The sequence below is a fragment of the Ischnura elegans genome, chromosome 2 (genome assembly GCF_921293095.1).
Source record: "Ischnura elegans chromosome 2, ioIscEleg1.1, whole genome shotgun sequence".
NCBI lineage: Eukaryota > Metazoa > Arthropoda > Insecta > Odonata > Coenagrionidae > Ischnura > Ischnura elegans.
Window position 1 is genome coordinate 60657441 of NC_060247.1, and position 26668 is coordinate 60684108.

Genomic DNA, 26668 nt, shown 5'->3' on the forward strand with positions numbered 1-26668 from the left:
TCCACAATTGTAAACAAAAAATTTTTAATGCCCAAATTTTTCACTAATTAAGACCAGATCCCTATGCTGAGGAGATTAACATGATAACTGATTAAGGATGGGTCAGTTCTGTTCCTCAGTTCTCAAATTCTTATTCAAAATTCCAGTTCTGGAGGTTAGATCTGGATTTAATCTGAAGCCAAAAAGAATCATCACCAAAAATGTTAGCTCAAAAATCAGTTAGACACTAAAATAAAAACACAAATTTTGCATTCAACTATTTTTCCACCGGTTAAAGCAGTACAATTTTATAATGATAAGTCAGTGGAAAACACACAGTTATGTTCTTATTATATTATGGAAATATTCCATTAATAATATCTTCATATGCTAATACAAGGTAGAAAAATATAATTGAGAATAATTAATACAAATAACATTCTTAGAAGAGCCATTTAATGAAACCTGAAGAATGGGATATTTGATGAATTATTTTTCATTGCTTTTTTTAATACAGCAAACCCCTGATTATCCGGGCTGATGATGGGGAGAGGCAGCACGAATAATTGGAAAACATGGGTAGTAAATAATTCACTTTAATCTCTTGTAATGCTCATAAGTTTTGTAAATCAAACAATATTCCTCCTCCTCTCACTTGAGACAGATGGGCCGCGTCCCATCGATAATTCGTAAGAAACAACCTTTCCCCGTTCCCCACTTTTTAAGTTCCCCACTTTTATTTTTCGTTTTTCTATCCATCTCTAAGTTTTTCTGTGTGCCCACCCTAGGGCAAGAAGAAGTTTATTTATATTATTTATAATGCTCGTGTGAGTTTATTTCAAACGAGTGAATATATTATTATTTATGCACATAGTATTTTAGTTTGCACGCATCCAGCTATTTTAGATTGCTTCAAGGACTCAATGAGAGCTTTCTTTTTATGACTGTGATCTTTTTAGAGGCAATAACGAGATTGTACTCACATTCCCACAGCTCCATATACGACAGCAAACACCTCTATGCAGGCGAGTGCCATGCTGTGACTGATGCAAGCTCTACTTCCTTCATCTACTTCCACTTCCCCCTCTGCCTTCACGTCTACTATTCCCTTCCTCTCCAGTTTGACCTTGACTGGTCACGGCATAAAAATGCCTGAGTGCAACAAAATCTCCGGTACTCTTACGCTGTTTACAACTGCACGCGTGACCACGCAATAATTGCACATTTGAGATACAAACAATACATTTAAAGACTATAGATAACATTTTTCTTATTTTATGATTGGTTAACCATTGAAGAATCTTCTAAAATTTAATCAAGAGTTGTTTTCCGCCTCTCATAGTTTTCTGCAATGCTAAAGTAGACTTCCAAGTAAACTTGTAATAATAATGATAATATTTATATAGACAATTAATAGAAGTACACTGCAATATTCATTGCCATAAAACACAAAACAAACACAGGAATTCGGTAACTAAAATTTGATTTCCGAGGTTTTACTCTCAACAAATACCTGTAATGAATAAAATACTTTCGAGGAGAGTCAATGAAAACTAATTGTTAAAAATCTTATTTAATAGTAGTATTCCTTGCCAGCAAGTCAATAAAATAATTCCGTTAAATGAAGGGAATTATAATGGAAACAATAAGCCTTGTGTGGCCTCGCATAAAAATGCAATAATCCTGGTGATTTTGCATCAGATTTTTTATAAAAATTGCAGAAGACATCAAAGGAGTGTCACAATCATGCATAGGATAATCTGAAACACGAATAATCCGCAGCCGGAAAATTAGAAGTCTGCTGTACCTAAATGAAAATTATTAATCGCTTTTGAAAATTAAGCAGTGAAATCAAACAATTAAGAATAGGGACCAAGAAATCACTCACTCTTAGACATGAAATTATATCACCATTAAACTAAGTACAGTGGAACCTCGTTAAAGCGAGTACGGGCTATAGCGACACCCCCGCTATTACGAGAGATAGCCGATGCACCGTCAATTGACCCTATAATAAGAGTGTTAAAAAATTCGTTTTTACAAGACCCTTTCGGTGTTGGCTCTCGCTATAGCGAGGGTTTCACCGCCGGAAGAATTTCATCAAGACTCCTTAATCTCTGTAATTGCTAGCGATCTGTAAGAAATGAAGCTAATGGAGTGCTCAGTCTCAAATTTATGTGGTAAACTGTCGTTCGATAAATGTAATGATTGACGAAACAATGCTTTGCATGATTTTTATTCAGTGCGGCGCTTATAAATTGTTTGAATAGTTAGTCGTTATTTGAGTAAGGTAATTTAGTGATGCAAAAAAACATCGCCTTTCGTCTGGATTTACGCTTACCTTTATCGGATAGATGTTTATCTGTCGCCGCACCACTCCTGTTCCTGTATATCTGTTCGCAACAGGTATATTGGCTATTATTTGCTCCACCTCCGGTAAAGCGACAATTCGCTATGGCGAGTGTTTATTCGTGCACCGTGGTGTGTCGTTATATCGAGGTTGCACTGTATGTACATACAGCAGATTCTCGGTTATCCGGCTGCGGTTTACCTGGGTTGCAGATTATCCATGCATGAGTTCACGGTCCTTCAAAGTTTTCTGCGATATTTATACAAAAAAATGAAACTGTACGCAAAAGCATGAATGTATTTGCATTTTTTAAATACAATGCTACACCGGGCTTATTTCCATCAAAATCTCCTTCTTAAGGCCCAATTATTTTATCGACTACCTGAAAAGTAATGTTTCAAGTTCACTTGGACAACTTCTCTAGCATGGTAGACGACAATCAGCCGTGGGAAAGAAACTCTTGATTAATATTGGAAGATTCTTCAATGGTTAATCATTGGTAAATTCACAGAAATGTTACTTACGATCTTTAATTATATATTTCTAATCGAAAATGCGCAATTATTGCCGTGGCCTTGCATGCGGTTGAATATGGCCCAAGGGAACCAGAGATTCCATTGCACTCGGGCATGTTAAACGCCATTACTAGTCAAGGCCAAACTGGAGAGGAATGGAATAGTAGAAGTGAAAGCAGCGGGGAAAGAAGAAGTAGATATAGCATGAGTCTTAGCCAGGCACTCGCCAGCGTAGACATTTGCCTCAAGTCCTGGTTTTCTATAACCGCTACTGCGCGATGGCATACTTGTGCGCCCGTTGCCTTCACGGCAGTTCTGTGCTCCTCTTTCCAAAGCATCGTGGTACGGTAACGGGCTCACTGATTATGGATCCGCATCCCGCAGCAGTTGCATCCTGGGCAACTTGTGCGAGATGTGACTACTTGGCTTGGTGCCTGTCAGTGTAGGGTCTGGCATCGCTCAGTGGTTTAGAAGCATTTGTGCAAACCACTTTTCTGAATCCGTGACCTCACAGCCACGAGTGCGTGGTCTCCGGAAACCAGGTATTACTTGAAAAAAGATCTGATGCTTACCAGGTATTACTTGTAGCAGTAGGAATACGAGTACAATCATCTTATCACCGCGAAAAAGATTGTGGTCGGGAAGAGAAAGTGGTTAACGATTTTAGAAATCAATCTAAAATAATAGACAATTTGCATAAGTAATAATAGATCATTTGATTTACGTAAATTATGAAAATTACAAGAAATAAAAGTAAAGTTCGGATTATCCATGTTTTCCGATTATTTGTGCCGCGTCCCCCCATCATTAGCTCGGAAAATTGGGAGGGTAATGTTTGTCAAATTACCGATGTGACCAAAACTATAAAACCATAAAGCCAATTATGATATGAAAATAAAATATTTCATTACGAATTCATATAGCAATGCCTCATACAAACAAGCAAATTTGACCCTCTTAAAAAGCCCTGACTATAAAGCAAGCATTTTGGATGTTCACAAAATGAACTATGAAGGCATCTGAAAGGACTCAAAGAATTTTAGAGAGTGAGGCTTTCTTTTATTTAGTCTATGATAATGTGGATTACTATTATATTTTGGAGCCCAGCAAAATGTAACAGTTTATCTATCTCCATTTTGATGCAAAAAATGTTACCATAAAAGATAATTAATTGAAACTATTCAATTATATTGAAGCTTACCAACATAAACTAAAAGAAATAAGAATAGAATTTACAAAGATGCAAAATATCATCACCAGTATCTTCAAGGATTTCCTCTTCGCTCTCCTCCTTCCCTTGTTCATGCTTAGCCATTGCATACCTGGAAAAAATTTGTTTACATTAGAGAATTTTTGAAAATGGCAATACTTTAGGTTAAACCAAAGCTTGTATTATGAACTCTAGAGTTACCTTCGCCATGGAAGTCTTCGCCTTTGACTGTAACTATCTTCAATCCAGCGACTGTTTACAATATGACCTCTGCCAAGTACTTGCATGAATTTAGGGGTATTTGGGAAAGCACATCTACAAAAAACCACAGAATAAGGGCTGATGAATAAGTTTCTTTAAAAATTTTCAGCGTAAAATCCAAGTATTACTTAATGTTTCAAAGTGTTAACATCATAATATTGCCGGGCATACTTTGTTCAGTTTTAATGAACAAAAGTAAAGATCTTTTTAATTTTAATGTTGTAATTCATGGAGTTTCAATACAAACTAAAGAAAATATAAATTGAAATTAATGGAGTCAATGAATGGGGTAGTCCCAGAAACAAAGCAGAATATCCCATTGAGGAAATAGGACATTGACAAGTAACAATATAGCTCAAAAGGATATACAATATGTCATGAACTAAATTGCTGATAAATTTTAATTAAGTCCTTACATTCTTATTAATAATTGTTAAAAATCAATTAAGTTTAGGGTAAACACATGTAGCTGTCCTATCATGCCATGTTTCTTATGTATCACTGTCAATATCTCAAGGTACTGTGGAGGAGTGTTTTTGCAAGTTATTGGCCAGATAGTGTACCTGATAGTAGCTGACATCTGGTGGCTAATTAGAAAATATTTTACATTGTAAATCGCCATAGAAATATTTCTACTTCAACCAAATGTACTAACAGCTATCTCTTAACAACATACCAAAATTTGGTCAAAATCAGTAAAAAATACTCTATTTAATGTCTTATTTAAACCAACACTACAAATGTGTTCAAATTATTTAAAAATCAGCGGCGTTTGGGGTCATTTAAATCCCACGGGATGAATGCAAATGGGTTTAGTTAGTTGTGGTTTGGCATGTCTATTGAAAATACCTACTACATACGAACTTCAAAGCTAGAAGAAATATTAACCCAAATATTGAATCATACTGACGAATTTTCTAATTAAATGGTTATTTGCAGATAATTTTGCAAAGTAGTTCAATTGAGTTTAGAGCACAAAGTAGAATGAGGCAAGCAATTTGCACTTCTACCCTTCCATTTTCTTACACCATTCATTCACAGCCCTCAACTGACATTACTCGCCTCAACATCTCATTCATCAATGGACTCAAAAGAAGAACACAGGGACTAGTATCCAATTCGTTGCTAGATCCTATAACATTGGAAGTGTGTACAAGAAAATAGTGTTAACAGGGTGATTCATGTACTTTCAGTGAACATAATAATCAGACTTACACCAAGTGAGTGCAAGAGTCATTCCAATCAGGTTTATACTTTGCCCCCATTTCCAGGGCTTTAGAACGCAACTCCCCTCGAAGAGGATTCTGGAAACCACTTATCACAAAAACCACATTTTCCAATAACTTCTTGAAGGGCTTTCTTTTAAGCTTCTTAGAGTCAACTTTGACAGTTTTTTCCTTCTTCTGAGGGGAGTCCATGGACTGAGATAACCTAGGCCTCTTTCTAGCCTGTATTTCAGAATTTTCAGAGTCCTTCCTGATGTTATTTCTATTTGTTGCAGAATGCTTTAATGCTTCCTTGTCTCTTACTGATGATGGTCCACTTTCATCATCAGATTTCTTTGACGAAGTGCTCCTCTTGTCATTGGAGTTAGGTCCTAAGTACATAGAAGCATATATCAATCATTCACAGCAAACAAAAATTATAAAATATATTTGTCAAATATTTATAGAGACATTAATTATTTAAGCTATGCATTGAAGCCAAATTCTTAAGGAAATATAATTAATGAACATGCTTAAATTTTCTACAGAAAATTTTAATTAATTTTTCTTGAAAAAAGGAAAATTTTATAATTTTTTTCCAGGCTTCAAGGTAAATAAACCATCTACTGTGGGCATATAAGTGAACTTAGCCTCACTTTTTGATACAGATAAGTGAAACTGCCATCAATTTTTGCTAAAAAAGTGAGAGGAAAAGCTAAAAAATAGAGAGGTTAAAGCTGCAGTATAACGAGGAAATTGCCACCCCATGATAGACTGTTGGCAATTATTTGCTACACATACAGTGTAACCTCGATATAACGACACCCCACGGTGCACTAGTAAACACTCGCTATAGCGAATTGTCGCTTTACCGGAGGTGGAGCAAATAACAGCCTATACACCTGTTTTGAACAGATACACAGGAACAGGGCGACAGATAAACATCTATCCGATAAACGTAAGCATAAATCCAGACGAAAGGCGATGTTTTTTTTGCATCACTAAATTTCCTTACTCAAATAACGACTAACTATTCAAACAATTTATAAGCGCCGCACTGAATAAAAATCATGCAAAGCATTGGTTCGTCAATCATTATATTTATCGAACGACAGTTTACCACATAAATTTGAGACTGAGCACTCCATTAACTTCATTTCTAACAGATCGCTAGCAATTACAGAGGTTAAGGAGTCTTGATGAAAGTCTTCCGGCGGTGAAACCCTCGCTATGGCGAGAGCCAACACCGAAAGGGTCTCGTAAAAACGAATTTTTTAACACGCTTATTATAGGGTCAATTGACGGTGCATCGGCTATCTCTCGTAATAGCGGGGGTGTCGCTATAGCCCGTACTCGCTTTAACGAGGTTCCACTGTAACCCTAAGTTTGAAATCTTGTTTCCTAGAAATCATTTTTAAAGAAGCAGCAACAAAAAAACGAAGAATTATAAAACTTGAAGTGAAGAGTAAAAGATATATGATAGCATAAAATAGATTGGTATTGTATAAATAATTGCATATCACGCAATAGGACATCAGTAGTAAAAGTAATGGTCCTGTTCACCAATTTTCCATAATTCTCAATTAAGTTAAAGAGTCTGAAAAAACAAAGTGATCCACTTTATTCCATTTTTCGACCCGTCACCAACTTCTCAAACTATGACCCAAGAAAAATCAACAGCCTTAACCCCTTTGAAGATTAGTTAATAACGACACAAATTTCTACTGAGCTTGTAGGTAATTGGCATCCCAGCCACACCTTTGCCACATACTGTGAATATTGTCGTGAGCAATTCCCCCCGAAGGAGTATCCACTTGGTTAACCCTGAACAAGTTAATGAACCTGAAACTGTAATAACATCCTAACTCATAAAAAGTGGGCAGCAATTTTCACTACTTTTAGTTTCAAAACTATGAGAGAATGGCTGAATGAGGAAGAATTCTTTTTCACTATAAGTTATCTTTCCCTTCCATCCACCAAATTTGTTTATGAAATGCAATTTTGCGTCTGAGTGAATTACTTCATCACACATTACAAATTATAACAAACATTTTTGTCAAGATAGGGTCCACCCGTGCCTTGGGGTGATTAGGGTCATCATAACATCAATTTTTTTACTCTTTAAGAGGCTGGCTCACCATTACTGGTCAATAGATTTGTTCACCTGAACCTGAAACCATAATATATATGAAAGTAGATGGAAGGGAAAGACAAATGACAATGAAGAAAAGGTCGTTCTTGTTTAGACATTTTCTCAAAATTCGATGAAATGAAAAAGGATGCAAAATTTTCAGCCCAATTTTCATGAGCTAGTGATATCACCAGAGTTCAGACACAGTAACTCATTAAGAGAGACCTGATCCTAGACAGAAAGAATCACACTACCGCTAATAAAAACAAATCAAGTGAAACGGTTATGTGAGATCAAGGCGTAGCAGAGCTGGATCTAAGGTTTCCACGGCATTTCTCCATATGAGTCACGGCTTTGGAGCACATTCATATTCCCTTATCCAGGTTATTTATTGGTGAACAAGCCCATTGTACTAAGGTATCTCACTATTATACATCAATGCCATTAAAGTAATCCTTACTTCACAAATTATATAACTTTACTCACTCTTGGAAATAGTAAATAAAAGCGAGAAAATTTACTATAAGAAAGCCCTAATTCCTGAACAAACTGTCTTCACAAAATAAATTTTATACATAATTAGGATGGTTATAATAATTACCTATATTTTTCTTCATCTGAGAAACTTGATCCGCAGCTATCTCGGCTTTCTTTTTATTTTCAATTTCTTTAAGCAAAGCTCTAGTCTCACTCTGTGCTTTGCTGACTGTGAGTTCTTCAGATGTTGAAGCTTCTCTTATGGCAGCTGCACCTGAAAAGAATTGTGTTGGTTAGAGACATATCCAGAAAGGGTAACTGAAAAATTGAATATTCTTGGAAACCATCTTCTAATTTTCTCTACACTCAAAGTAAATACACACTCGAGATGAAATTGGTAAGGCAACTAAAGTTCAGGCAATAGTGGACGAATGGAGGAGTGGGAAAAAAAGAGTACTAGAAGTCAATCTGAACAGCTTGATTAACTTGGGGAAAGAATGCTTTTCTCAGAACTACCAATTCATGTTAACACGTTGCGTTCGGATGGCGAGAATTCTCGTCATTTTTTTCCCGAATGTTCCGGACGGATGACAAAGATTCTCGTCATTTAGGCGCATCAACCTAAACAATTTTAAAGCGTACAATACGTATTCGTTAGTACGTTTTCAGTTGTTGTTCGTTATTCATAATGAATTGATGCATCATAATGTTTGAATGGGTAAAGTTATATTCTAAACATTAGCTTTTTAACCATGTTTAAACCAAAGGCATTACGCCCTAATAGGCACATATTTCCAATCTCGGCGTTCCTAGGAATTTAAATACCCCGGTACGCAACGTGTTAAGATGAAGAGATAGGACAAGGTCCAATCTACTTTGGGGCATAATAGGCTTACTTAAATTTCACTTTCACTAGTTCACGCAAGGGACGTAATGTTTTTTTGACTATGAGGAACTTCATGACCAAAACAATACCGATACAGCTGAAGGCTTATCATAGAGTTGCACCAACCGTAATAAAGGAACATGGCTGTTGTGGGGAAAAAATATGACCATATTAATTGTTATTAAAATGTTAATTTAACACCCTCAGCTTCACTTTTAGGTTAAAAATAGAATTTAAACACAGAGAACTTATATTTACAGGCCTCGGATAGAAAACTAACCACCTACTGTTTGACTTGTATGTTATCCAGGTGAGTGCATGAGCTTCCAAAATTTTTGACAAGAGACAAAATGTTTTTCTTGAATATCATGCATTTGTTAATGTTTATAATCAGCTGAATACAGTAGACGCTCGTTATTGCAAAGTTCACGGGACCAAAAAACCGGAAGTTCGTAATAGTGAAGTTCGTGAGATCGTTTCTCCAAAGAATCATCTCAAAATACACACTATGCCAAAATTTCTTGTTTTTCCTTAATCCCGTACTTGTATTTGCCTTGCGGAATAGCTTCAGAGTCATTTGTAAAATATATGCGATTAAATTTTGCGCAATCATATTAAAACAAGAAAATTCATTTGGTGTTATCAATTGAAGAATGCGGCATGACGCAATCGAGGGTTGATACATTTCCAAATATGGTAAGTCCTTGATATACAAACAAGATGCATTCCAAGACCTTGTTTGTAAGTTAATAATCCTATGCAAAGCATCAAAACGTGTGGCTATCCAGCAGAATGCAACACTGCATTGCAATTATGCGTTAACTCATGATTATGATGAGTTAATCTAGCTGCACGTGCGACGCAGCTGGAGCCAAAAAAAGTTGCCACCGGTGGTAAGGAAGAATGGGCGAAACACTGACAGTTCCTGACTTCACAAAGGAATAAATGATATTTCATATGGCCAAAGTTCCTCAATGCCACAGCGCGTCCGTTGCAACAGCTAACTCTAAAAGTGACAAATTTTAAATTTCGGGCACTCTTGAATTTTTCTAAACCTCTGAAAGTTCATAAATCGAATGTTCGTAAGGGTAGGACTTCATGTACGTCTAATTTATGAGTGGTAATGAGTGGGTCACCATGATTCCACAGGAATAAAGCTTATTATATGATGTTGCATGCATACTGAAGTATCTCCGGTCCTACTGAAGAAAGAATCATAATTGACGCTCTGGGACAAAGTGCACATGGCAAAGCATAGCGAAAACACGACGGCTAAGTATGAATGCTGGGAAAAGCCTGTATGACGTCATTCTGGTTACAGCTGCCACCGTGTGAGGCCACCTTGGTGCGAGGCTATGAGCGAAGATAAAAATTCAGGCTGCTAGCAGGTAGCAGAGTACCCTGCTAGCAGGTAGTGCTTGGCTTAAAAAAGGATTATTAATACCCTATCAAACGAAGGAAACTTTCTGACCATAGACAATTTTAATCGGTGATTATTGAGAAATGTTTCCCTGAGCTGTGTGCCTCAAGCACGCATTGGTAATCTCAGACGATGTAAAACTCATATCCACTCGTATAGAAACTATGTCCCTGTGACGTCACGTGGAGTGGCATCGCATGGGCGCCAATCTGGCCTTCTTCAAACGAGATTAAAATTGACCGTTAACATTCGTCTAAACTGGGGTTTCTAAAACCAAATAATTTGTATATTATGAATACACTAATTTTGGGTAACAAATCACAATCCTTTCGTTTTCTTTAATGAAGGAAACTACCCTATTGTGGTACCATTATCACCTCATAGGTAGGTATCCTGTATCTTTTTAACCAAATGTGACTTTGATTTTCATTCCACTTTTCCGAGTCCCTTTCATATTCAAGAAAATAATTGAAAACATGATTCAATTCACACCAATAACTCACAATTCACTGCCAGATATAATCAAATGTATTAAGCCTAGAAATAAATTTTTTAATTCCTTAAAAGGATATCTAATGAACAAATGTTACTATACAGTATCTTGGTACTTCAGCTAAATCAACATGCATGAAAAATAGTTAAGTGCCGCAAATACATGCTAGGGAACAATTTCTAAAATAATTTATAACATAAAACAAGGAATCATTTTGCATTATGAATTTTCACCAACTTTGAGAATATCAAATGATATGAATACCTTTCAATAGGTTAAGGTTCTGTTTCTCCCTGAATCCTGCAAATAAACTTCCAGCTTTGAATTCTTCATCTTTAGTTTCTTCTTTAAGGGAGAACCCACCAAACATTAACTTTGGTTTTTGATCATCATCCTCTGATTCAGAGTGAAATGTAATAAAAGAAAGACCATATTGTATGTGCTTATTGTAGGGCTGAGTGCACACAATTTTAACCTTGTCCCATTTTTCTTTCTGGACTGTTTTATCGAGTTTGTCTGCAGCAAACATTCTCACACGATTAGTATTGGCTACATTTCTTGATTCCATGGGAGTCATGAATGATGATGTAAGAAGTAAAACCTGGAAAAAATAAGAATTAGTTGAACAAAAAGTGATTTTTTCAACCAAGTTTTCACATTGTCATTAAGTATACTAAAACAAAGAAAGGAAAAATGGTAACAGCATGACAGAGAGCATTAAGTCCTAGAATTATTAATGAAATACTTTTATCATGAGATTCATCAATGCTCACTATAAATGGCAATTCAAAAATGTCCCTTTGTAGCAAGACTATAAGAAGAAGAAATATGTAGCTATAAAAAGGCTGGTGGATATGAGAGAGGAGTGGAGAGCTGTGTCAAACCAATCTTAGGATTGTTGACTATTGGTGATGACCAAGACTTATTTTTACCACAAAATGTTTCATACCACTAGAATTTCATGCTTATTACCATATTTATCTGAATATAGTCCCCCATTTTTTTCCAAAAATTCCTGTGTAAAGTAAAGGTGGGAACTATATTCCTAAGAATTTTAAATTTTTCCTAAAACTAAAGCCTCAAAATTTGGGGGGGTATTTCCCTAAAAAATAGTGGCCTATAATGATTGATGACCCACTAGGTATTACATTATTGGACAAACATAATTTTCTACAGATTCAGAAAATTAACAGCAAGCAGATTTCAGAATTGATTCCACTTAATGATTAGGTTACTAACTTTAAAATCTTCTGAGGGCTGACTTGATCTCCCAACCAATACTTCAACAAAGGCTGAGCTCTCATTCCCAATGTCAATAGAAGATATTTTCTCAGCTTTTTCCAGCTGTAGAATGATTGATGCCTCTTTTTCTCCAGGATCCTTGCACTTCCATTTCCGATAGTTCTCACTCTTCAAAAGATTTTCGGCTGGAAATTTCTACAAAATACAATAAAAAATATGAAAAAATTAGAGGATTTAACCCTTTCGAGACCGTGAAGTTCTCGCCTTATCATGATTGCTGTACTGAGCCCTAAGAGACTCTTCCGTGCCCTCTGTACGGAGCATTTCTGCAGGATATTCGTTCATAATGGTCTCACTGATAATCACGCACTCTCAGCACCAACCTTTTCCAACCCTTCCTAGTGGTGATTCCGCATTATCTCAGACTCCAAGGGTAGTTGGGCTCCCTCCTTTCGGGGCGTATAACCTTACCAGCGGCATTGGTTCGCGGTCAATCATGCTTCGTTGATATTGTCGCATTCCTTAGGTGACCAGGACCCTTGTGAACGGGATCGCGGACCGTCCGGGTTACAACCGGGGAAACTCGAGGAGAATCAGAAGCCAGACTTCCTAGAACTCATAACGGTTTTTATTTGCCGTCACAGGTTAGAAGTTTCTCTCTCTCTGGAAGGCTAGTGCTCCGCAGGGTGCGTTCCAATCGTTGGGCTAAGACTGACAATTTGTGAGCAGAAGGCTCTCCCTTTTATATGCGGAGCGCATCCTGTTTTGCACCAGCCTCGGTCTCGCAATCACGTCAACCGTCAACCGCAGCGCTTCCTGCAGTCAGCGCACGTTCGCTCCACGACGCGGGTGCGGTGGCGTAACATCCGCCCAACTGTTTAGAGGACGTTGGGAGGTGACTTTGTGCTCGTTCTCCAGCTCGGGTGCCCTTGATTGTACCCGCAGGTGCAGGCGCACTGCGTGCGTCCGCACTCGCGTCTGCACTCATGAGCCCGCATGAACGCGGCCACTGACACAACAATATGAATTAGCTATTTGGATAATTGTTTCTTGCACATAAATTGCAGACTTCGAATTGAATTCCTTGTTTTAGCCTGAGAACTGCCAAATTTTGAACGAAGCTCTAAGGTCAATATTAACGCAGCAACAATGGCCATGATGATGTCAATACTGCAATCAAGACATGAGTTAATATTTATTGTATCGCATCGTAATTTCGTTAAAAATTGTAAACACCGCTCAAAAGACAAATAATTCAATTTAGTTTATATTTTTTGAGAAAGGAACAAATTCGAAAACTGATTGAATGAACAATTGAATGACTGTGGTCCCTTACCACAAAGGGGGGTTAAATAAGACAAGGGGTCTGGGTACCTGCTCCCGGATTTCGAGGGTACGGCCTAAGTCCCGCTTTGTTGGGTCCCGAAACCAAGACTTAATAAACTCATGACCATCATAAAAGGGAGAGAGCAAGGTGACATATATTTTTGGCATTCGATCGCTTGCGTAGAAAAATCTCTGAACGAAAATTTGCGGCTTTCGTCTCCCGGGTCAAAAAACGTCCTGCCGCATATTTTCGTCATTCATATGAAAAGGGTTAAACAGTGATTGTCAGGCATATAGCCTGGGGGAAGGGCTTTGGCTCTTAGTGAAACCACACAAATTGGTTGGCAGCACAGGGTAAAATTTAAGGGGGGATCTGCCCAACTAGCCCAAGGGCACCTATTCTCTGACACAATATGTACATAAGTACATTTCATATTTGCTAAACATACAGCATTATGCAAATGAAATACATAGCAGCTTAAACCATGGTGTGAAAAAAAAATAAAAATAAACCATGGTTTTCTGATCTGTGCGAATTGACAACAAATTATCAGCACAGGCAACCTGTACACAATCTAAGCTCCCTGAAACAAATTTCTTGACATTTACTTTGTAATATTGGAGAAATATGTAGGTAATAATTATTTGTTTACAGTAATTAGATTAAAAAAGTTGGCTTTCACCGAAGCGGATGACATTATTATAATTAGCTAATTATTAAATTGATGGGCAAAGAAGTTTTTTACATAGAAGAAAATAGAAATTTTATAAGAATGAGTTGATTTACTTTCTGACGACACAATTTTAAACGCACAACTAAATGATAAGAAAATGGGAAAATTTGAAAGAAATTAAGATTGTACTCATCACAACATTAAATGTTTGAATGTGACATTTAAAATTGTATTTGTCATTTAAAATAAAAATAATCAACCTCGAAAATCCTCTCTACTATAGTTAAAAGATAATTAAAGCCAATGATATTTCAGACAAATTCAAATTACCACTTCCATTAAATAAACCATACTAAACAATCTAGTAAACAGGGTGTAAATTTTATACATAAAACTTTCATGGCATCTTAATTAGAAGAGGTATATAAATTGAAACACAATGTTCCTTACCATCGACTTTCTCAAATCCCAAGATTATCTCTTTTTTCAGAATTTCCATAGCTTGAGCAATTACCCAGTCAACAATGATGGTAAGGCGCCTGACTAACATGTAATAGTGAAGAGTGAGTTCAGCCTCTCCGGCAAATGGCCAGATCACAACTTTCGTGATACATCTCTAAATAATATTTACTTTTTACAAGAGAGCCCTAATATCAAAAGAAGTCAAAAATTACAGTAGATTCCGGTAAATGGGTCCACCAGTTACAAAGGGAAGCTGCTTAATTGGGGTAAATCTTGAAGAACAGAACCCAATAGAAGAATATCCTAAAGTTTTCTCCGATTAAATGGGACAGCATGCCGCTTTATTGGGCCATGAGTTGGTGACATTGGCACTATGCTCGGGACAAAATTAAATTTATTCAGAATTTATCAGAATGTTTTTTTTTTCTCCTCCTTAAATTTAGCCTTAATTTTCACAAGGGCACCTATTCTTGCCCTATTCTTAAAGTTCTTTCATTTATACTATCGGTTAGAGGATTCCCATTTGTTTCCCGACCCTGAGACCTTATTCAATGTGGTGTTCTTTTAAGAGAAGAGGACTCCTGTGGCGATATTTGGGCTACAGATGATAGAATAAAACTGGGACAAAGAGACAGAAGGGGCAAAACCCGTGGTGAGGGTTTTACGAGCTGGTACGGGCCAATTTATGGGTATTACTGGCCGATGTCGAGCAGAGGAGACTGGTCGAGATGAACAATGCTGCCTACAAAGAGATTTTTATTTGCGACATCTTGCACAAAATCCAACTTACTCATGTGCTCTTTCACCCATTTCCACAATACAACTGAGCTATCGCTATTATAAGATGTTGTGAGTGCATAGGAGTGGAAATTGAACAAACTGCGCAGGTTACTCGAGAATGTTTGTGCTGATGACATTTACAACACCGATGAAACGGAACTACCGAGCAATTAGCTATAACTACCGGCTATCTTTGATACAGTTAGGTTGGACTAACGGGCTTCGACAAAGCGATGGATCACGTCACTGTTTTGAATTGTTCAAATGTTTTGGGAATTGATAAAAAAACTCTTTTTGCCTTTGGAAAAGTGCTAAGCCTCGATGCTTTAAAGAGTTAAGAATAAGCAGTTAACCAGTGGAATACCATGCCAATAACAATGCATGGATGATTGCAATCCTCTTACGCAATGGTTCACCATAAAGTTAGGATAAAAAATTAGCACGAAAATCAAGAAAGGTTCTTTCTGTAAATGATAATTGTACGACGCATCCTAATAGCTCAAGTGATTAAAAAAATATTCAGCTGGAATTCTACCCCCAAACACAACCTCCTTGGCGCAACAAATGAATATTGGGATCACAAAAATTTTTAAAACACTTTGCTTTGGGAAATAAGTAGATTTCATTCTAGAATCCTTAGAAGATAACCTTCTGACATTGTTATCCACCACCAACGAAGTACGTTCAAAGGTGAACCTTCTACAGGCTGAAAGCTGGCAAAATGTCACCGACCAAATAATTCAAAATTTTTTTTTCATTGAGGTTTCAAACTTTCCGATGCAGTTTTCAATATAGCAGAACCTTGAAAGTTAATTTGACTCGAAACTGCACCAAGTAAAAAAATGAAGAGTTCGATAATATGGACTGCAATTTGAACTGCTATGGCTCAAATTTGAATGAATACTGTGATGATGATATTGTTGAAATCATATTATACAGGTAACAAGGTGAAGCTGAAGGTGAGGATAGTGATGGAGATGAAATCGCACCTGAGTGACATCTCAGGATATAAGGACGTTCATTGAGGGGTTACGACTCTTTTTTATACAAGAAGGAAATGAAGATAGCCCAATGTTGTCATTCGTGTTCAGACTTTGTCGGAATTCATAAGATTTTGTTAGAATTTATTCGACAAATTCCTTGACAAGGAGATACAATTTGAACAGTATGTACTCGCATGTTTATAAATTTATGAAATATTTAGGAATCCATATTCTTAAATAATTACCCATACATTTTTCTTTAATAGGAGTTAGTAAAAGGCATTCATCCAGCATCCTCTGAAGGTACGAAAAATATTTTCAACTAAGATTAACAGAATTCTTGAATTTTTTTTAACTTTTTTATCTATCCTTGCTGATTTATTAAGTATATTAATAGTTGGTTTGCAATATAAACATGATTTAGTCTTCTTTCTATCATTTCAACGTTTGGTTATGCCCATACCTGGGATAGTTTGCCTAATTGGGGCAAAGAGTGCCTGTCCTGATACGTCCAAATTAACCGGAATCTACTGTAGTTGGTTTGTATACCAGATGGTAATATCCCCCCATTTTTTCTCATTACCCTATCCTCTCAAGTTCAAAGACATGTTTAATAAAATCATACATATATTATAAAGATGGGATAACTATTCGAGGAAGAAAGGTAAAGTTAATCATATTTGGAGGCCACGTATATTTGTACATGGTATTGCAGTGATGATTCAATAACACTCTGAGAGAATAATGAAAGCATCACAGAAAGGAATGAAGGATAACAATGTGAACATAAATATCCAAAATACCTGCCTAACACCTAGCACCGTTGAACCTCGGTAAAATTGACACGGGAATTTAAGAACCTGGATTGCATACTGGTGTGTTCAGGGTCCCAGGAATCCAAAGGTCTGGTCCAAGGGAATTTTTTTCTTATGACAATTAATGTAAAATTTAAAATACATTTTTACTCAATGGATATAAGCCGATATCATATTAATGTTACGATATGTGAGGCAAACATACATAGATGTCGAGGGATTATTCTAAAATTTTTGAAAGAGAGGTATGAAAGGCACAATCAAAGCTTATGACAAAAGAAGCCCATCCATAGAAGTAAAGTATCAGCAAATTTATCCCTACAACTGAGGAAATTTTGTCTTATACTATACTTTAATTGATCCAAAATGAACCTTTCACGAGCAAGATGAAATTGATACATTTGATGTTTTCGAGTAGGAGGTGAACAAAACTACCATGGAATGAAAAAGAAATGAAGTTTATTAAAATGGCTCATGAGGAAAGCATTCGATTTGCATTAATTAAGCAGCCGTTTGAAACAGAAAATTGGGTATGGTATGAAATGAGAGAAGACAAAGGAAAATATGAAACTAAAACTGATGCCCGAAAAGAGCAGAATACAGGGTATTGATACACACACTTCACGATAATCTATGGTACAATTAAGTCTATTCTTAGATAAGAAATTGTCAGCACTAAGGAGAGGGTTGAAGTTGCAATACTCAACCACGACCAAGAGGGTAAGACTGGTTTGGCCGCGGCCGTTTAGGACGTTAAAATTATTCACTCTTGTCGGGAAAACAGGCTGTGTTTACGTAAAAATACGCCAATCGTAATTTATAAGTAGAGTCACAACAATATCTGCATTCTGAGGAAAATATTCGAGAAACCAACACATTTCCCTAATCTATCTATTGATCCAAGAGATAGATTGAAGAAAATCTCAAATAAAATCCGATTCCAGTATAGATAAAAACACCTAATGAACATAGATTTCGGAACGATCGCTAATTATCCATACTTTGCGCATTTAAATCGATAATACATGACATTAAGGCAGAGACGATCACAAGGTATCTTACTAACACCAGCAAAGAACAAGGACAGAGAGTATATACATTAATTAAAATTACATACAACAATATTGTTGGAGTAGAGCAAATGATGAGCATTACCAGATCTTCACTGCTGAAGCTGACGATGTGACTAACTTTTACTTTAGGCATGCTGAGTTATAATCAGTCTTACTAACACGGAGTCTCACATTATCAAACAGTCACAATCATCACAATTTCCTCAACGCCGTACCTGCCGTACGCCGTTGTTTCTCCTGCCCGCGTTTATTTTTCATACTATCGATAGTATTATCGCGATAGTATCGCAAGAGGAATCGAATGGAATCGAGTGTCGAGCAGTCGCAAAAATGACTGTCAATTACTTGTAAACATGGCTGCTTTGAAAGAAGTGATGTCATTGTATCAACATTTGTCTGCAGAATGGACGAAAAAACCGCAGAAATTGGTTAGATGCGGTGAACTACTTTCCAAATTAAAGGTTAGTCTCGGCCTTAATATAATGGTTATCATTTTTCATTGCGACGAGATGGTTTTTAACTTGGTTCCCGGTTAGGGGAACAATGGTTACAATGCATTTTATGTATACTCTACGAAATAATTACTATTTAGAACATACATCTTTGGTGAAATCCATGATTATCCATTAATGAAACTGACTGCATATTTTTGCTTCCATACACTAATAATCTACCTAAAAAGATTTTCCGCTTAATTTTGGTAGAAAGCTGAAATTTTCGTAGTTATATCGAGGGCAGTATATCTGACTCAATTTTGGGTGAAGGATGTGATATTCGTATTATTTTCGTGTTTTAATATGTTAAAATCTCGGTTAAAATGCGGAAAATAAGGTATAGCTGACCTCAATACTTCCTTGAGCATTTAAGATACTTGAAGAATCAATAGGTTATAAGCGAATAAATAATCAGACAGTGTAAAACACCTTAAATGCCATTGTGGTTTATTCATGATCGGAAGTGCAATTAAATAGATGATGTACCTACTCTCTATAGGTTGGCCTGACTCATTTGATGTTTCTACCCACTTCAAACTCGATTGCCTCACCGCAGGAACTTCTCCTTGCCAGTAAGTTGTGAATGATACATGGGTAAATTAATTATGCCTTCTTATAAGTTCATTTATCCAAATAATTTTTATATCCTTCCTACCATTTTTTTAACCAGGAGATGTCCTTGAAATTGGAGCACAGTGGAGCATTGCTATGAAGGATATACCTTCTTTTGAAAGATATATGGCCCAGCTGAAATGCTATTACTTAGATTATAGGTGAGAGAGGAAATTTACTTTGTCACAATGGCTTGGTTCATATTTATTTTAGCATGAAACCACGATAGTATGTATAATATTGATTTTTTATGCATTGTTGTGGCTTTTCAGGGACCAATTGCCTGAATCAGCTTACAAGTATCAGCTATTGGGTCTAAATCTGTTATTTTTGCTGTCTCAAAATCGTGTGGCTGAGTTCCACACTGAGCTGGAACTTTTACCCCCTGATCAGATTCAAAGTAACATCTATATACGCCATCCTCTATCTTTGGAACAGTACCTAATTGAAGGGAGTTATAATAAGGTATGCAATTCATCTTTGTTTGCATGTTACATAGTAACGCTTTTTGTATATGTGACAAGAGTTTAAATAATTCATTTAATGGATGGAAACATTCAGTGTTCAATTTTTGCTGCAGCCCCCATTTATAATTTTAAGATCTATAATTTATGGATTTGAACGTGTTGATATTTTTCCAAGGGTAAGCACTATTGTCTGTCATCATGGTCACTGGTCAACAATCCTACAATTGGCACAGCTCTCATTAAAATTTTTAGCAGCTAATCTTTTCAAATTTAGTTCTTCATATTACTTAGTTGGTCTGTTTTAGCTCTTCAATATTTTCTTTCCCAAATGTAATGTCAGCCTTGGACTCTTCTCTTGTGTTCTATCTTAGTATTATGTTTCAGCTGTTATCTGCTGATTGCCCTTGTATTTACAAGAATCTTCTTCAAATCCTTCTCTATGACGACTATGTCTTTGGCAAATCACTGCCTGCTATTTTCCCCCTACAAATACTCGATGCTGACTCCTTTTATTTAATTTCCTTGATGGATTTCTTGGGCCAAATACTGAAAATCAAGAAGAAAATAAGCACAGCCTTTGGTTTCTTGTGTAATGAAAATAATTTTTTATTCAATTTCATTTCAAATTTGATTGATGCACAACTTTTGGGGAATGTTAACTATTTAATTTGAAAATATCACGTTATTTGGTTGACTCTGTTGGAGAAATTTTTGACTATGTATTCCCATGTGAACAACATGTATTACCTTTAATTGAGAAAAATGAGTCTACTTGGATTCTTTCTTATCTTAATGCCTTTGAAATTGTGTTTTGCATGTATAATAGATCATACTCAGCATTAAATGTAGTTTTTTTATCTAAGAGTACATAAAAATGAATTAATGCAATTTTTATGAACTGTACTCATCCCACAGATTTTCCTGGCAAAGGGAAATGTTCCTGCTGAGAGTTATGATTTCTTCATTGATATATTACTGGACACTATAAGGGATGAAATTGCTGCATGCATGGAGAAGGCATATGAGAAAATGTCTCTCAATGAAGCTGCCCGGATGCTTAATTTGCCCAATTTGAAGGCCGTCATAGATTATGCTGCAAAGGTGAGATTTAAAAAAAATTTGGTGATGCCTTCATTGCAGACCAGTTCGACCTCCACTGCAAAAACGCTCAACAATCGCCGACCGAATCAAATCCGCTCATCTAGTACTACTAGGGCTTCTAGATGAGTGGATTTGATTCAGTGGGCAATTTTTGAGTGTTTGTGCAGTGGAGGTATCGAGTTAGGATTTGTTGAGGAAACTTTTTTTTATGGTCAGTCACAGAAATTCATTTTTATGCATACATTTTTCTTATGAAGGTTATTTAATTAATATTTCCAATACTCTTGCTTTTCTGGAAGTTTTCAATGGAGTTTAATATATCTTTTCATCATTGATTCTGTAGTACGTGTTTCTTTCTCACTCTCTCTTCTTTGTGGAGTCATTTATTTTTTGTGCATTTGTTATTTCTGAAAAAAGTGTAATCTTCTGATCGACAAGTTTCACATATCTTTGCTGTATTATGTTGTATATTTCCAATTCTACAAGTAAAATGTTAAAATGTATAACAACTTTAGTGAGACCAGAGAGTTACATCATTTGGCAGTGAATAAGTCAGGTAAAGACCTTAGATGCTGTTTGTATAAAGTGTTATGAGGTACTGTAGGGACCCCTTACTAACAAATATGGCGGCTTTGGTTTACATCAGGTGATTGGGTCAACATAGATATATTTTCATTTTTTTAATCAAGAATATGAAAAGATTTTATCAATATTTTGTTGGTACATGGATAGCCTCTATTACAGATGACAGAAACTTGTGTCAGCTGGTGGAGGTAGGAATATGATTTTGGAATAAATTAGGTACTGTCACTATGTATCTATAGCAAATAATATTTATATCGTTTTAATGCATTACCGTATAAGCGCGTGTAAGAGGCGCACCTTTTTTCCCAGATATCGCAGCCGAAAATGGGGGTGCGCCTCTTACACAAACTTCTTACATTCCCCCCCTCCCCTTCACCGGTTGCAAGTTCAAGGGGAACTGAGTGGCCTTGGTTTTCAGCATGAGTCAGTCATCTGAAACCCTGGGTCAAAATCAAGCGGCAGGCAGGGGAGTTTCTCCCTTAGTGACGTATTTTTAAAATGCTCCTGTTTGAATTTCTTGCAAGCATCGCGCCGTCACGTCGGTACCCCAGAGGTGAACATTGAAAAGATCGCGCGGGGTGATTCGCTCCGGAGAGCGCGCTAAATTTATTGCCACGAGTGGGCATCCCGCAGCATTTATACTGCATATAGTAATATTGGTGTCACAACCTGCGGTTGAAAAAATTCGAACGAGTGTGCTCATTGTTGGACTTAATGGTGGATAGAAGAAATCGGAAATGCTTATAAGTGAAGAGCGCTGAAGGAGAGGTCGAGGGGAAGAGGGCTCCCTCCCCTCCGTATTTAAAGCTACGAGCGAAGGAGCAAGGGAAGAACACGTCCGATCTTGCATGTGACGTCGTTGCCTTTAAAGCGAAGGGGCGAAGGCGCAGCAATGTGATATACGCAGTTTGTGTTGCCTGAGTTTCCAGTCCGTCTCGTCTTGTTTGAATGCGCTTATGCTACGCTTGTTTCTTCCGAAATTGTGCTGTTTGGACTATGTTGAATATTAGTAGCCTTATTTTAGCTATAAATCTTTGTGTCAATCAATTAGAGCTCAAAAAACTTAAATGCTGTCAGATATACGTCGCGTTAGGTCTAATTCTTTTTAGAACCTCGTGCGTGTCATACAATTGCTGAAAGATATCGAGATATCTTCGAGCTCAGAAAGTGACTCACGTAGCATTTGACCTCCAGAAACTCGGGGAATTGAACCTGGTAGACCGAGGTAAAAGGTCAGTTGGTGGAATGGGGTAGGGATGAAACACGTTTCCATTGTTCCCCTGTAACTTGATATTTTCCTGTGGAGTCTCGGAAAGGAAAAAAACGGCAGAGGCATTAGCTGATGGAGAGCCGAGTGTAGTTCCGTTAGGCCCCTTGCACACACACCGATTTTGGACGGCCGGTAAAATATTGGCCGATATTTTACCGGTCAAACGATACGTTGCTAAGTTTTTGAGCCGGCGTCGGCGATCCACAGTGACAATAGCCGGCAGCTAACCGACATTTTGCCGGTGCCGGCGTGTGGTCGGTACGTGTGCAAGCTCCAATGCTCTCCCATTGTTCACTATTGGCATGTGGACGGCCGATATTTTACCGGCCGTCCAAAATCGGTGCGTGTGCAAGGGGCCTTAAATCTACGACGTGGTTATTATCCTACGGCGCTGAGATTGCCCCGATTGTTGTTCAATCTCTTGGGAAAGCTCATGCCATTTGCCTGTCGTGTTTTGCCTTAAAATTTTCCATGGCTGCAATTCTATTGCAATACTCCTGCGAGAGCTTTTAAACAAAATTGTTCGTGAGTAGGACAAGCTACGTAGAGCGATGGCGTATGCAAAGAGAGGATCGGAACTCTTCCTACTCCCTCTTATACCGCCGCAGTTATCAAAATTTCCTCTTTCAAATAGTACTGAAAGAGGACATTTCGATAACTGTCGAAATTCCAGGAATACGTCTGCAACACCGCACGATAGGATAAAAAAAATGTCGCAAAATTTTTTATCTTTATAGCTTCGATCCTCAAAATAGGGGTGCGCCTCTTACACAAGCTTATACGGTATTCCAATTCTCTACCATGATGTGTAACATTTTCTCTTAGACAGTCAGAAGTACACTTGTAAAGAATTTAATGTGTCAGTTGGTATTTGGTCAGGTAGTGTGCTCTCCTCTAGTGTGCTAACTGATTTTGCTCATTGAAAACTGTTTAAGTTTTATGGCTAATGAAATAGTCTGAAAAGGATTTTTGTTGTGACAGGAAAAGAAACTGATAGGATAATTCCAGTATGAATTATATAAAATAAACATTATACATGAAACGAATGAAAGATAGAGGTAAACTTAAATAAAGGTTGAGCCTGATGTTCCTCCTGCATTCAAATTACCCCTTCAATCTACAGGTCTATCCCCTTTCAGTCTATCTATTAGCCACATTTTCTTTGGGCTCTTCTATATATACCTAACTTCTTTCACAATTTTCAGTATCCTCTCCCGGCTAAGTACCTACTTGTTCTACCTACATCTTTGTTACCCTCCCTGTACCTTCCTTATCTCCTTTAGCCCTTGGGCTGCACTACCATTATTAAGTACAGAAAATATTTTATGTACTCGATAATGGTGAAACAGCCGAAATTGGTCGAAATTAAAAAAAAATATATTGTAAAAGTAACAAAGTGTCTGTTATTGATAATTTACCATTTTTTTCACCAACAGACTCACCATTTTTTAAATTTAAGTTTTTAAACAGATGTACCTCCATCAGGTCTTATATTTTCGTGAAAGCTTTTGCTAATTCAATTATGTTTTTTGTATCATTACTGCTCTGCAGTTTTTCTCTAATGTGCTAAAAAATTGTTTCAACTTTTCCACCTTTTCAATATGTTGTTTGCCAATTTTTTTGGGAAAATAAAGTCAAAGTAAATGGAATGGTACAAAACGATGAGTATTTCTGGGTTCCCACTCAGCCGTGAAAACCTTAAAACCGCGAATAAGCCATGAATTTCGTCTACCGTGAAAAAACCTGGAAAAAGTCGTGAATTTCGTCATAAAACCTTAAAAATCTCTCAAACTTGATTGTAGAACTACGATTGACAGATCATAAGAAAAATCGATACGTCGGTCATGTTTCAAGGCCGAGTCACGTGCAGACAGACAGTGTCCACGAATTTATCCCCACACGTGTATTCGAAGCGAATTATGTATTGGTCCGTGTGCCATGACAGCACATTCACCTTAAGACTGTGATTGGAAGACGTTAACCCTAACAAAAATTCAGGCACTTCTCACTTCCCTGCCACCCTGCTCTATCCATTTTCCCACTCACACCCTCTAGCCGGACCTGAATTTTGCTAACTATGGCGGTCATCATGAGAGATAGCACTTTGATTGCTGCGTTTGTATTCAAGGCATCTGTCGCGTTTGTTATATTTTTAGTTAACGTATGGCCGATGATTGTTAAATGATCAATATTTCTGCCTAAAATGCCTTATCTACAAACCGTGAATTTGATGGCATATAGACCGTGAAAACCTGGAAAAAAACGTGAATTTTATATTTTAGCTAGAGTGGGAACCCTGGTATTTCCTTGGAATAAGTGCAAAAATGAGGATAAATTACGACATGAAATCAATGTCAAAATTAATATCCTACCATACTTACTTTAATTCATTACCGTTGCATAGTGTCTGATACTGATGATGATATGCAGAGAACGATAGTCTCAGAATATCTTGTAAGATGTTGGGCACGATATGGTGGAAGTTCTTCATATTAGTAAAATTAGACATTGCAATGTCTAATTTTACTAACAGTCTCAGAATAAATTATTGATGTTGGTGGCATTGGCTTCTTCACTTTATTCTTTCTTACTGTTTGACATTTTATTTACCCTTTTGCTTTCATATTTGTAATAATGGCTTCTAATTTTTTTTTACAGAGAAAGTGGGTCATTAACCGTGATAACTTCTGTTATTTTAGTTCTGACCAAAAAACTACTGAGGACACGATATTGCCTTCCAGTGAATTAGCAGCTCAAACAATTGAATATGCAAGAGAATTGGAGATGATTGTTTAATTTTTTAAGTATACTTTTTCATTACTGATATCCAATAATAATGTCATATTTAAATTTTTTCCAAAATAAAAAGTTAATAAAAATAGCAATGATAAAAGTCTGATTTTTTTGCATTTAATGTATTTTCTACTATTTGATGTGTATGTTAAAGTGGGGAGTTGAGTGAGATTATCTGCCATTATCTCTATTTTGATCAGGCTAAATGATAATTTGTCGTTGTTTTACCCTATCACATGATAAAACAATAACAAATTCCATTGGTAAATACTACCTTGAACAATATTGTATGCAAAGGCCTGGTCAAAAATGATTTATAAAAGTAAAATTCATCATGCGGACACAAATTTAATTGTTGTGTTAGTAGAAGAATTAATTTATTCCATTAATTTAGTATGCATGTTATAACATGGGGATGTTGTGAATGGAATCATTATGGACCAACTTTGAATCTAGCTATTCAAACATTAAGTGCATATTGACCGGAGAGTAAGAGAAGAAAGATTGTTAAGAATTTACAGTATTATGAAGAAGGACAATCAGAAATTTTTGTGATGTTATTTTCTCATCACTTTACCTGGGAATGGTAGGACTGACCAGTAAGGTATTCTGGTTATTATTTGTGAGTGCAAACCATTCTACTGAAGAAATCATTGACTTTTTTCATCATTTTGTAGTATAGCTTCTTATGTACCATAACAATGACAAATGAAATAGAATCAATAGCCAAGAGAAATTTTTTTGCAAGCTGTAATATTTCTATTTGAAAAAAAATACTAAATTTAGGACTAAATTGCCTCTACTGATAAATTTGATGAAGGGAGACAAGAGTATTTCAAGCTGAAATTGCTGACAAAATGGATGCATTCACATTTAACACAATTGATGTGCATTGCTTCAATTGATGTCTGTACTATCCCAGAATGTGGGATCACATGAATTAATGTGGTCCTTCACTTTGGCTGCTTATAAGCTTTCTTCCCTGCTTAAATTCGAAAAATAACTCAGCTGAGTCCCACCCATGACATTGACCAACAATCACCTCCCATCATCCATAGCGTGCA

The 26668-nt window shown here is 36.7% G+C and overlaps 2 protein-coding genes across 3 annotated transcripts in view; one reads left to right on the forward strand and one right to left on the reverse strand.

The window, feature by feature from the left end:
• LOC124153806 (DNA repair protein XRCC1) overlaps positions 1-18537 on the reverse strand; it is a 33858-nt gene extending 15321 nt beyond the window's left edge. For both annotated transcript variants that reach the window (XM_046527180.1, XM_046527179.1), the window contains exons 1-7: positions 18365-18537; positions 12167-12364; positions 11192-11528; positions 8253-8402; positions 5531-5912; positions 4256-4369; positions 4102-4166 (exon numbers count right to left, since the gene is read on the reverse strand). In XM_046527180.1, coding sequence (XP_046383136.1) covers positions 4102-4166; positions 4256-4369; positions 5531-5912; positions 8253-8402; positions 11192-11528; positions 12167-12364; positions 18365-18415 — 1297 coding nt within the window. In that variant the 5' untranslated portion in view covers positions 18416-18537. The remainder of the gene's footprint in view (positions 1-4101; positions 4167-4255; positions 4370-5530; positions 5913-8252; positions 8403-11191; positions 11529-12166; positions 12365-18364) is intronic.
• Positions 18538-18594: 57 nt separating this feature from the next.
• LOC124153809 (26S proteasome non-ATPase regulatory subunit 8-like) lies at positions 18595-25692 on the forward strand. Its single transcript, XM_046527182.1, has 6 exons — positions 18595-18743; positions 19276-19348; positions 19447-19549; positions 19661-19853; positions 20771-20956; positions 25470-25692. Exons 1-6 carry the CDS (start codon positions 18636-18638, stop codon positions 25605-25607), a joined length of 801 nt encoding a protein of 266 aa, XP_046383138.1. The 5' UTR covers positions 18595-18635; the 3' UTR covers positions 25608-25692.
• The last annotated feature ends 976 nt before the right edge of the window (positions 25693-26668 follow it).